The 12,500-nt window shown below is 37.9% G+C and overlaps 2 protein-coding genes across 2 annotated transcripts in view; one reads left to right on the top strand and one right to left on the bottom strand.

The window, feature by feature from the left end:
* Nucleotides 1-4,358, bottom strand: part of LOC138026657 (coiled-coil domain-containing protein 85C-like) — a 12,724-nt gene extending 8,366 nt beyond the window's left edge. Inside the window, exons 1-2 of the mRNA XM_068874094.1 lie at nucleotides 3,698-4,358; nucleotides 3,384-3,499 (exon numbers count right to left, since the gene is read on the bottom strand). Of these exons, the coding sequence (XP_068730195.1) occupies nucleotides 3,384-3,499; nucleotides 3,698-4,229 (648 nt within the window). The 5' untranslated portion in view covers nucleotides 4,230-4,358. The remainder of the gene's footprint in view (nucleotides 1-3,383; nucleotides 3,500-3,697) is intronic.
* A 414-nt stretch (nucleotides 4,359-4,772) lies between these two features.
* The window catches only part of LOC138026976 (atypical kinase COQ8B, mitochondrial-like), a 13,046-nt gene continuing 5,318 nt past the window's right edge, over nucleotides 4,773-12,500 (top strand). Inside the window, exons 1-9 of the mRNA XM_068874461.1 lie at nucleotides 4,773-5,320; nucleotides 6,208-6,274; nucleotides 7,319-7,390; nucleotides 8,299-8,424; nucleotides 9,493-9,578; nucleotides 9,825-9,965; nucleotides 10,567-10,648; nucleotides 10,737-10,830; nucleotides 12,040-12,181. Coding sequence (XP_068730562.1) covers nucleotides 4,922-5,320; nucleotides 6,208-6,274; nucleotides 7,319-7,390; nucleotides 8,299-8,424; nucleotides 9,493-9,578; nucleotides 9,825-9,965; nucleotides 10,567-10,648; nucleotides 10,737-10,830; nucleotides 12,040-12,181 — 1,209 coding nt within the window. The 5' untranslated portion in view covers nucleotides 4,773-4,921. The remainder of the gene's footprint in view (nucleotides 5,321-6,207; nucleotides 6,275-7,318; nucleotides 7,391-8,298; nucleotides 8,425-9,492; nucleotides 9,579-9,824; nucleotides 9,966-10,566; nucleotides 10,649-10,736; nucleotides 10,831-12,039; nucleotides 12,182-12,500) is intronic.

Below are 12,500 nucleotides of genomic sequence, written 5' to 3'. Positions count from 1 at the left end.
AGTTCTTCTATATAGTTTTGAACAGTTATTTTGATATTTTAGTTAATTCTACGATCATTCGATCAGTGCTGAAATTGCCTAAAATTGCGTGACCTAGACCCTTTAACAACTCGGGGATTGTGTTCCAGTCATGTTTGTTAATTATATCTAATGGTAAAACATTCATTGCATAATTCTTAATAAATCTTGAATTACAGTTGTTATTAAATTAAATACTTTATAATTTGTTAAGAAAGCAAAAATAGCTTATTAAAAATTAATAATCAATTCATGGGTTGATCAGGGGACCAACTTTGAGGACTGGGCACGGGAGGCGGCCTTAGCCCAAAGGGCTCCTTAACTTTCTCATCCGAGACCACAGCCTTGCACAACTGTAACTGCAACTCTTGCATGGAAATTACTGTTTCATTAAAATTTGCATTTAATGTCTGTTCCCCACGTTTTATGTTAAACATGCAAGCTCCTAGATAAGAGCAAACGCTGACTCAAGTGCTGTTAATGAGGGAGCACTGCCTTGCGTTGGATTAGCCTGTGCAACTTTGTGTGATTGTGTGACAAAGGAACACTCGCATATCTTGCCAGCACTGCAAACTGATTTCAAAACAACACATGCTGAATCGAACAAGAGTATTGTTTAGCAGGTGATATTCAAAAGGCAAGGCAGCCCACAAACTTAAGGGAAGTTGCTGGGCAGACTCAACACTGCCACACAGGAGTGACTCAAAAACTTGAGTGCAAATAACAAGGCCCCACCCAACCTCAACTCCAAATTAACCCATTGACCCCTGGAAGTGAGACATACTACATTTCACTCCGTCTAACGCCAATAGATTTAACTCTCACCCAAGACGATTTAACTCGTCACTGGGGGGGGGGAGGTTCAGTGATCAATGAGCTAAAGGGAGGGAGAGAAAAATTTATTGTCATCTACAATAATATATTGAGTGCTACTCAACTGTACTGAACAGCAAAAGATAAAGTGACCAATAAACAGTTTCATAACTGAGCTCAGGCACACAAAGTGCGCCAATGGAAAAGTCCATAGGTAAGATTTTTAAAGAAATCTATCCATGCAAGAAATCCGTCCACACATACAGACTGTCGTGGTGGAGGTGGGGAGGCAGGGGAGCCTCTGGGGACGGGAGTGTTCCGGCAATTTTCCTTGGCGGGAAATCAAGTGGCAGCGTTGCATTTGGCAACCTGCATTTTTCTTGTGGGAAATCACAATAGTGACAAGCAACGGGATAAAGAGCAGGAAAGAGTACAAGAGAAGAGGCGACTAAATTTGAGAAATTTAAGCAATAAAAGCCTCCAAAGGAGCCGAGTAAGGAAAAGAGAAAATATTTTATGAAAATCAGCGTAACGCTGAGAGAAATGGAGCAAGAGACAAAACACTTGCATACAACGGTTAACTTTCAGGTAATGTTTTCCTTCTCAATATGTGCCTCGCTGCCTCACATATTTTGTAAAACTTGCTAAAAAATGAAGAAGGCTTGAAATCATTTGCAATTCCACGTTGACAGAGATTCTGACACATTTCAACAATCACATTTCCAGGCTTTTGTGTGAAATGGATGTCCAGTCGTGAGTTTCTCTGTTTGACTGTGAAATTGCAGTCGAGTAAGCGAATTTACTACGCCTTAGGTTGACTTTTTAATTAGTAAGATTTTTATTTGCTGTTGTTTTAAACTAAAGAGAGAGTGAGTAAAGATCGTCAGTCAAACAGAAAATGTTGTCAAGAGATTACTGTTATTTTTTGCAACGCTTGTTTGTTTACTGCTGTCAGCTCAGAAGTGTTTGAATCTGTTTGATCGCTGTAAACTGTATACAGTAATGACGATTATTTTGTACTTTATTCAGGAGCATAATAATTATGCTTCCAGGTTTCTGGGGTTCGAAAGGGGAGCTCTGCTTTTAGGCTTGGCCAAATGTATATATTATGCTTTTATATCTAGACAAATGTCTGCTACATGTAGCACAGCCAGTCGAGAGAACTGTACTACAAAAGCAAGCTTAGTGTTACATGTGACATTTCTTGGCCATGAATAGTGCTTTGAAAAAAAAGCACCAATCAATGCTCTGGATCGTAATAACCTGTGAGCGACAACAAAGCCATAAAGTTCTAAGCTAGAATAAATGAATTCTTGGTGCTTGCTTACCTTGGAAACATGAATGCACAATCATTGAAAGCAGGGTTGCCTCACAGATACATGTATTTAGTGTCACAATCCATTCACTACACACTGTACATTTTACTTGTGTGACAGCAAAAACTGCCCTAAATTCTGAATGCTTTAAAACCAATCAGTTTCCCTCTTGACAACATTTGATGCAATAACTTTCCATATGAGGTCATATGATATATGAGCTGATAACCAAGATTGATTGAACCATTTAGAAAGCTAGAAATGCAATATCTGAGGTCAAAATTTTAATAAAACCCAATACTTTAAAGGATGATGCCATTCATATCCAGTCATGTTTCCAGTGATTCTTGCCATTAAAATAACTGGAAGACTGAAAAAAAGCAATATCCTCTTTTGCGTGAGCTTTCCGGCATAATGCCCGGCATAATGCCCTTCATTTGCTGCATTTAGGATTCTGACACTCAAGATCCCCGTGTTCATTAGACGTTGCTAAACATTTAATGCGATTCTGGTAGATTAATATTTCTAAGCGTGGAGGTAAACATTCCACACGATTTCGCCTTTTGTTGACATTAGCAATGCGCCTGAAAAAATTATTACATTAAGACACGAGAGGTGGAACGTACGCGTGAAGACTATTACTAACCCAATCCAACACAACTGTGCGCAACAAAGCTCAATGGGGCGTTCAAATGACTTAAGAGGCATATAAAAATCTTTTGTCGCGTTTATTAACTTCAATGGCCCACACAGAGTTTCATTCGCGAAATTTTTCAGTTTGTCCAAATACAATAAAAAAGACACCTCTCAATCTTTACAAACTTAAGTGACCTTGGATTGTCTTGACGCTCGGAATACAATTGCAATATCTGATCTGATAGAAAAAACTAGTCTCGTTTGTATAAATGTTTGTCCGACGATAGGTTCAAGTGCTTTCGCTAATTCTCACGGGAAATTCATGTTTCGGGTGATTAGCCATTAATCGCTTTGATTCACACGTTGTTTATGAATTGTTGTGTGGTAAAATCGAAACAGGGGTTCCGACTTACATTTGGAAGCCCCTTTCCATTTCGAGAACGATTCTTAAGACATTTAAATCGCTTAGGACCTCAATCAAAAACGTACACATATCATCGGATGTATCAGGTGCAAAACGTTCATCAACATTTCTGCTCAGATGATATGTGTTGTTCTCAAAAGTTAAATAAGTACCAATCGAAGTCCACAACAGCTTACCTTTCCGGGAAATGAATGCTCGTTACTTCTTCCGACATGAATGTTGGTCAGTCTTGCTTCCAACCTCTGAGAATGGGAATTTCTTTCATGATCACCGTTTTCTCCAGAGATTTGTCCTGTACAAATAACGGGTACTCATCTCGTATCTTTTTTTTCAACACACGTAAAGAATGACAATTTTTAAGCGTGAAGAAAGGAAGATGTGAAAGATTCTTGCATGTTGACAATTTATGAAGGCCTGACTATTGGACAAGCCTTTCAATAATATACGTAAGGAAGCGTAAAATAAACATAAAAACATTCTCAATTAATACCTGAAATGTTTTGTGCGGATTGAGATAAATTCTCGACGCTCCCAATGCGCTGTGAACATTTACTGCAAAACGTCCTATGCTCCATAGCTACTGATTCACGCTGTCGATCAAGGTATAGACAAAGCTCCTTAAGCTCAGCATTATCCCTCGATAGATCCATTTGCTTCTCCTCTAAAACCTTTAACTTTTCTTGGTAGGTAGCGACTTCATTGCGCATTACAGAAGCTGTGTACCGTCCGAATCTTTGCCACTCGCGCGCAAGTTTTCGACACTTCTGCCTGTCGTCATCCAGATAACAAGTCAAATCCCGAAGCTCTTGAAGATCTGCTTGTAGCTTTTGATTCACGTCTTTCAGCAAACGAATCTCCTCAAGATGCACTTGCATTCTTTTGTTGAACTCTTTCATTATGTTACCCTGATCTGTCATTACTTTCAGTCTATCTGCCTCACATTGTTTAACTTTTTCGACCATCTTCTCGTACTCGGCTCGCGAGACAAAGTTGTTATTTTTCTGTCTCTCCGGCGCACTCATAACAAAATTTTTCTACTTATCGGAGTAATTTGCCCTTCATTATCTGAAGAAAGTACCTGAGAAAGAAAAAGAATTACATCTTAAAGCCCTTTCGACCATTACATGTATTAATTTTCATATAAGAGCATTGAAGAATGAAGTGAGGTCATTTTTGTAATAGCCAATCAGAATGCAGACTGAAGACCCCTCTCTGCCATTTGCGACCTCAAGGTAATATCGAACCAATTATTTGCTCCGTTGCGTTTAAAATAACAAAGGACGAAAATATCACGAAATGTTTTCATTCTGGACGCTTTTTAGTCCTTATCTGAATGTAAACATTCTGTACTTAAGAAATGCATTATCTCCCACTTGTGAGTTTCATCGCAGGTTTTCAAGAAAACGTTCAAATCAATGTACATGGGAGTCGAGCAAACCCTGGGAAAAGAGATTGTCTTGTTATTGTTTATATACATTTTCTTGAGTATTTCGTGTCGGCAGTGACATAAGTACACTATAAATGGTATTACAAAACGTAATACCTACAACAGCTGACCGCTTAGTAACGCAGGAACAAAAAAGGGAATATTTTTACATCTTTCCACGACTTTTCAGACTTTTCATGAATTTGAAAGACAGTTTTTATATTTCAGGAGCCTCTTTATCCTTTTTTCTCTGATCATTAGGTGCATCGCACCTTCGCAGAACAAAATATGATAAAAGAGGGTCATTTACGTGTATGGAAGAAACTAATATGTACACCCAATCGGGTTAACGCCAAACAAGCCAGTTCTTCGACGACTTTAAGGCCTTGTACATTTCTTTCCAGTACATTTTCAGGATTAGATACTTCACAGACAGAATGTCGTGGAAATGTTCCAGAAAGCCTGGAAATTCGGTCAAGAATGTTACGATCAAGCGCAAGTTGTTCACACTCACACAATCGTAAAGCACGTTGCTTGTTTACAAGCGCTGCTAGCCATGCGGTCGTGCATACAACGACTCCAGAGCACACTACTACGGCTAAAACTACGAGTGAAGCAAAGGTTGATTTAAAGAAGAGGACAGTTAGGAAACCAGCAGCAAGTCCGAGGCGCCCTGCAACTCAAAAGGTTTGCAATGAAATCCTTTTTGCATTTGCTTAGTCTTCAAACAAACTTTAAGGTTACGTAATGATAATTATCCCATTTATTAGAATGAATGACGGAAGTATCATCCCTTTCAAATTATATTATAAAAGCGTCACTATAGGTTACAGATTGTAAGTACAATGCTGCGAGCAGATGCTGGGCATCGTAGAAACGGTAAATGTACATACAGATTTTGATTATTTACTAATCAACTTATTTATTGGTCAAGTAAAATCATGCATTTTGGAATAATTAAGTACAGATCCTGCACTAAGACTTGAAAATGAATTTTGTTGGGCCTTAGTGTCCTTTGGATACACATCTGGAAATATGGATAGAATCACAATTTTTTTATGAAATGTCAATAACGGTAACACTAAGCTCATACATTATGACATAATTTGCTAGACATCGGTGTGTCTCAAATTATTGTGACAAACGAAAATCAAGACTAGTGTACTTCTGCATATAATGAGGCAGGAAACACAAGGAACCACAGGTGACCCAAAGATTAGTCAGAGTGCTGCTCAACTGGCAGTTGGAGCTTGCAGCAAACAAGTATTTTGGTTGTAAATTCACTTTTTGGTCTGCAAATTCAGATTTTCAAAGTGCTGAAGGAATCTCTTTGTTTGTACATTAGGAAGTCTAGACCAATTAAATAGTTAAACTAATTACCATCGGCAAATGCTGCCAGGATGCTCAGATTTCTCCTCAGATTCCATGATTTACAGCTGTAGGTTGTTGGAAGGGACAAAAATAGCATCAACATCCTTTCCTGAAGGGTGACAGTTATTGAAGTTTGATTATTCTTTCCGGTAACGAAATGACTGTTGGGACATTACCGTATTTTGCCTTTTTTTTCTCTTCAGTTGAGTGGGCAATCAAAGGAAACACCAGTCCCTTCCTCCAGAGTTGGAAGGCTAATCAACTACAGTGGTATGTTAGTGGACTTTAATTTGCATTCTTTGATGTAGTCCTTGTACAGCTAAGTGCACAATGCCTGGTTAAAATATGAGACATGACAAATGATCATAAGTTCAGTTGAAAACACATACAAGTTTTTCACATGTTCTGATTGGTGAACTCAGGAAAGATAAGTAGACAACTCTTTCTCTCCAAGCAGCCAAAGGGAAAGTAACAAAAGGGGCTTATTTTGCAATCCTAATCGTTTTGGGAAGTAGACCAGCTGGATCTTCAGTTAGGCTTTTACATGCTGTTTGTGTTCAAATTTGATTTTGCTCTTGTCTGGGGCACCTTTTGACAAGGTGCCATTGGAGACAAAATCAATGTTCTGTTGCCTAATTAAAGAGATCCCGGATTACAGGCTAATTTGTGATATACATATATTTTTTTGCTACTCAATCAGTAAGTGTTGATGTATACCATTGAAACAAAATTCTCCATTTCAGTGCAGGTGAACAAGAATGTTTATTTGTAGTATTTTTTCTACGTACTTAGTAGCCAACTGCCATGCGGGTACAGCTTTGTCTGGGGGATGAGTCAGGCTGAAATACTTTGTGTTAAACATTTGCTCAACAATGTGCAAAATTTGTATACATATACATTACTTATTTTTACCAAGTCTGCCTACTGTACCTTTTGAAACTGCTATTAGCATATCCACTGGATGACAAGCTTGCCTTCTTTTATCAAGGCAACGTAGTTTTTGAGTGGTTGTAAATATTGTAAACCCTTTCACCCCTACAACAGCCCCCATTTAGAAGTGAAATCATTTGGCATTAAAATCTATAAGTGTCACTCTAAACATTTATGGGTTACAGGGGAGGTGCCGTCGGTGTAGTTTTGAGTGGACTTGGATGTTGTTAACCTGTTTATCCCTGAAGCAGTCCTCATTGACGAGTAAAATTATCTGGGGGTTAGACAGAGTTAAATCTATTTATAAGTGCCTCTCTATGGAGGGGAAGGGTTACCGGTAACAAAGGAATACAAATTTGCGTGGTTACCAAATTTTAATTACAGGCCTGGTTGCCGGGTTGGGTCTTGGTGCACTTGCAGAGGTTACAAAAAGACAGTTCGGACTCAATAAGACAGGTAATTGAAACCCATATTTCCCTGCTTTCTCATTACCTACACAAATTGCATTAAAATCCTGTGTACATAACCAGGTAATGATAATGCAATGGAAAGACATATAATAACTGTGGTAAAAAAAAAAAAGATGTTCTGTCACATCTGATTTCTCAAAGGTATAGGCTTCTCCTTGCATGTTTTTTTTTTGGCCTCAGTATCAACATCCTTACTTTGCCCTGCATGTTCCTCGTAACATAATTAATAAGTATTATCAACATACAACCTCCATTATTTTGTATATTATTTTAAATTGTCAAATCTCTGATAATTCAACCAATAAAAAAGAAAATGCAGAAACTAAGGGCCTCTGTATGAAAATAAGGCAGTAATTGAAAAAAATATATTAGCCTGTTTTTATTGTTAAAAATTGCCATATGTGCAGCTTACTCCTAGGTGCGATTCATTACACAGAATTTGGGAGTAATTTGATGAAAATTATGTACAAAATATCAGAAAGGTCATAGGTGACAGTTACACCTAAGAAAACCCTTTAATTTTTGAGTGATAGACTAGGGGAGGGGAGGGTCTAGATATGATCTCATGTCACAGAACCATAGCCAAACGTAGTAAATTGGGAGTGAGTTTTCAATGCGGGATAAATTACCCAGAGTCAAAACTGAGATTGACTCTCAGAAAATTAGTTCACATACAAACGTCACGGCCAGGTACATGTAATAGTTGTAATGTGTTTCTGTCCAACATAATTTGTGCAAAAGGAAACTTTTGTCAAACATGTCTAATAAGTTTGTTGTGTAATTCTGATAACTTGGAATAAAAATGTCTTCAAACGTTTTACTGCAAAAACAAGTACTTGTTTCATACATGTTTATGATGTCTTAATGTGTTTATTTTGTATTTTATTGTTACAGGTTCCAATCTTGCTGAGGTTACTGGAAATCCATTTCTGTCAGAAGCAAATGCAGAGAGAATCGTAAGCACACTCTGCAAAATGAGAGGTGCAGCACTGAAGTTAGGACAAATGTTAAGCATTCAAGGTACATGTTGGTTAGAGATAATGATTGTTATTCATTTCTTTGATCGTGAGCGGGCGGTATCCTGAGAATCCTGCAATCTGATTGGTTCCGGGAGCGGGCAGTATTTTCCTATCTCCTGACGACGGTCATGGTAACCAACTACGCTAAGCACAGAGTGAAGTTAATAGTTTCTCCTACCTTCTAAAAATAGAATGTAGAAATAAATAAAAATGTTATTAACCGGCCTTGGTCGGTCCGTATTGGAAAAAATTGTGCCCTCTGTCTCTAGTACAGCCTTCGGCCTGTGGCCTCGGGCCGTACTCGAGACCTCGGTCACAGTTTTTCCCAATACGGACCTCCCGGCCGGTGAATAACATATATTTACAATTGTAAGTTTATTGCAGCTACATTTAGCAGTGAGAGTGAAGTGAACAATAATATTATTAAAATAGTACCTCGCGTAAACATTCTAAGACAATAAGCTCAGCAAGGTTGCACCAATGCATCATTATACAAGGCTTTGGAGCACAACACCTCCAAGTTTGTGGAATGAACTGAATGCTGGCTTTTGATGCAGAAGGAAAACCAGAAACCCCAGAGAAAAGCCCTCGAAGTATGAAGAACGAATAGTCCTACTTGATGGCTGTATACCTGGCTTTCACAAGTGCTTTTCTTTCACAAAGTGTCCACTTGCTTTTCTCCTCAAATTCATAACATCACTTGTGTCCAGGATTACACACCACCAACACCAGTACAAGCAGCACCTGCATATTTATCTACTGTAATAAGCTCTCCAGGCATAACCCTTTCACTCAAAAGGGGTTCCTCATTGATGAATAAAATGTTATTGTCGGACGTCTGACAGAGTGAAATCTATGAGGGGCCATTTTGGAAAAAAAGGGTTAATGTAGCAGGGAGGCTTCCCAGTTATTTTAATCCCTTAGTGGCATTTGCATGTAAATATTTACACTCTTATTAGTGTACCATATACAGTTTACTATTCTGTAGTTCTACTCATCATATTTATTAACAGGTATTCCTTGGATTTTACAAAGTGCATGTGCTTTCTGTCATTTTTGTTCCATGTAGACAATGCATTCATTTCACCTGAACTGCAGAAGATCTTTGAAAGAGTTCGTGACAGTGCAGACTTCATGCCTCGATGGCAGTTGGAGGTTAAGAGTTGTGTTTATGATTCCAGTGTGTTAACTACCATAATATTGCTCATTAACATTTTATGTCTAAGTGAGAACTAGTAAAAATTAAGTTCATGTTTATCCTATGAGGCGGCATTTCATGGTACTGAAACAATGAATGGCTTGTAAGTAACTTTACGTTTGCCAGATTGAAAGACTTAAATTATATTGTTATTGTATATGGAAAGTATGTTAATATTCTACACTTTCCTTTTTTCAATTCAGAAAGCTCTTGTTAAAGCGTTTGGAGCCAATTGGCACGATCAACTTTTGGAATTTGATATGAAGCCTTTTGCTGCGGCATCCATTGGTCAGGTCCATCGGGGGGTTCTTAAAGATAGGAGGCCTGTGGCAATTAAAATACAGGTATGGGCTTTCCACCAAAGCATAAGTTTTGCTTGATTTTCCAGCAACTTATATTTATTTTTAAGTTACAAAATGAAACTCCACAAACCAACAAACAATGAAGCCTGTTGGGGAAAATAGATGGGAATATTGTTAGTTTGTTTTCAATCTATTGGGTTATTTTTTTAGGTCAGCTTGCAACAGTTCATTAACCCATTGACTTAAGAGAGAGAGGCTTAACAGATTTTACTCTGTCTAATGCCAGACGATAATACTCGGCAACTGGGGGCCGGCGTCCAAGGGCATTTGAGGTGTCAATGCTTAAAGAACCTTTGCAAGTTATTGCTCAGACTTTGGTCACAATAATAAATATAATTGTGGCCAAAGTATATTATTTTCAGAAGCAAGAAATCAAGGTTACATATTATTGGATAATGCACTTATCACATTTTATTTTATCAATTTAACTATTCGTGGTATGTGGATGACTTATGTTTGAAGTGGTCATGTTTCCAGAATTAAGTGACAGATTTACTAATTTACAATCATACATCAGGTTTAAATATTGAGAGTTGAAAGTCCATTCACATAGCTTTCTTGGTGTTTATTTCTCTTTTGTTAGTATCCTGGAGTTGGTGAAAGTATTGATAGTGATATCAACAACTTAATGACGGTATTGAAAGTCAGTAATGTTTTACCTGAAGGTAAGAATAATACAGTAACCTGGACATATGACATATCAGTCTACAGACCAAAAAAACTTGCTTGTTGGTCATTGGTTTTGTTCACTAGGTTTGTATGCAGAAAATGCCATTGATGTTGCTCGCAGAGAGATGGCTTGGGAAGTTGACTATCTCAGAGAAGCCAAGAATGCAAAGCATTTCAGGTGTGAGTTAATAAAATACCGGTATCCCAAAATATACCCAACTTGTTAGACCTAGTTTAATTCTTGCTTTGAAAAGGAAATGTTGATTTACCTTCACCAGAGCATGAAAACATGAAGAAGTTGTGACTTTCATTTAAGCAATAAATACGATATGCAGTGGAGATCTGGGGCCCATCTGTAGGCCACCCATTATCAATCTGTTAATGATCTCCCTCAAATATTTGAAATCTGATTTCTAAGTCATGGTTTTGTTCATCTGAATTACAGAATAACCCTTCCATGTGATTTAGATTTTGACTACTCATTAGGGTAACATTTGAACCGTACCAGGCCGGGTGTCCAGTAATGCATGTAATTGGATTCACACCCAATTTTGATATCCAACAGGAAGTGTCCCTTTAAGTCTAAACAATTGCCAACTATTTCCAGCGAGAAGGTTAGATGTCAGTGGTTAGTTTTTTTTGTTTTTGTTTTTGCTTTTTTGTGAGGGTAAATGCAGCTGTTTATTTCCTCAAGAGGTCCAGAGTTTAGTGGACATTTTATGATGTCAGTAATTGTCTATATTCTGAGATGCATGAGATGGGTATGATAATTGAAGTTGGGGAGAAAAGTATGGGGACACTTTGTTGTGCATCTTATTACGTGCATTTCTGGGCATTTCTGTAATGATCAATGAATGTTAAAAGATTCATGTAATTTCCGGCTCTTTACGAACTGTTCACCCATTGACTCCTCGGGGGGTTCCCCATTGACGAGTAAAATGGTCTGGAGTTAGACAGAGTAGAATACTAAGTATGGCCGGTTTAGGCCGGTTTGGGAGTCAAAGGGTTTAAACAAAACGATAAATTGAATAAAGTATTGATAGAATGGACATTTGTCTCTACCAAAATACTTTTTTGAGGTAAATATTGAAACAGACAATTTTACTCGTCAACTGGGGGTGTCGTAGGGCATTTGAGGTGTCAGTGGGTTACGCAAAGTAATAAATAAATAAAATATATAGAATCATTGTTTGTTTCTACCAAAATATTTAATTTTTTGAGTTAAATATTGAAACAGATTTTACTCTGTCTAATGCCAGACGATTTTAGTTGCCAACTGGGGGGCACCCTAGGGCATTTGAAATGTCAATGCATTAAAAATAATAATAAGTAAAATATAGAAGTGTTCAGCTTCTTTGTTTCCACCAAATACTTTTTTTGATTTCAGAGAACTGTTGAAAGGCATGCCCGAGTATTATGTACCAGAGGTTATTGACGACCTCACATCAAAAACCATCCTGACGACAGAGCTGATTGAAGGTACATCTTTGGATAGGATTGAAAACCCTGACCAGGAAACCATTAACAAGGTATTTTTTGCTAAAAGTGCTTGCTTTTTTAATCAGAGCACCAACTTGACTGTGAGGAGCACTGGCCCAGGATTTTTTCTTAGCATCGGGAGTTATCATTGAGAAGTCCATCTCTTCATTTCACTGCTATTCAGAAGGACACTTACATGTATAGATTAGAGTGTTTTCACTCAGGTGATCAGTAACCTTGTTTTTCCTACTGAAACAAAAGAAAATGTTTGCATGATAATAGGGCTCAATCCCTGGAGGATTAGTTGGGTTTATGTACACCAACATGGCTGCGGTTCCATTGTTTAGGTATACCAACATGGCCGCCGTG

Source organism: Montipora capricornis, chromosome 12 (genome assembly GCF_036669925.1).
Source record: "Montipora capricornis isolate CH-2021 chromosome 12, ASM3666992v2, whole genome shotgun sequence".
Taxonomy (NCBI): Eukaryota; Metazoa; Cnidaria; class Anthozoa; order Scleractinia; family Acroporidae; genus Montipora; species Montipora capricornis.
This window is presented reverse-complemented; position numbering and strand designations above follow the sequence as displayed.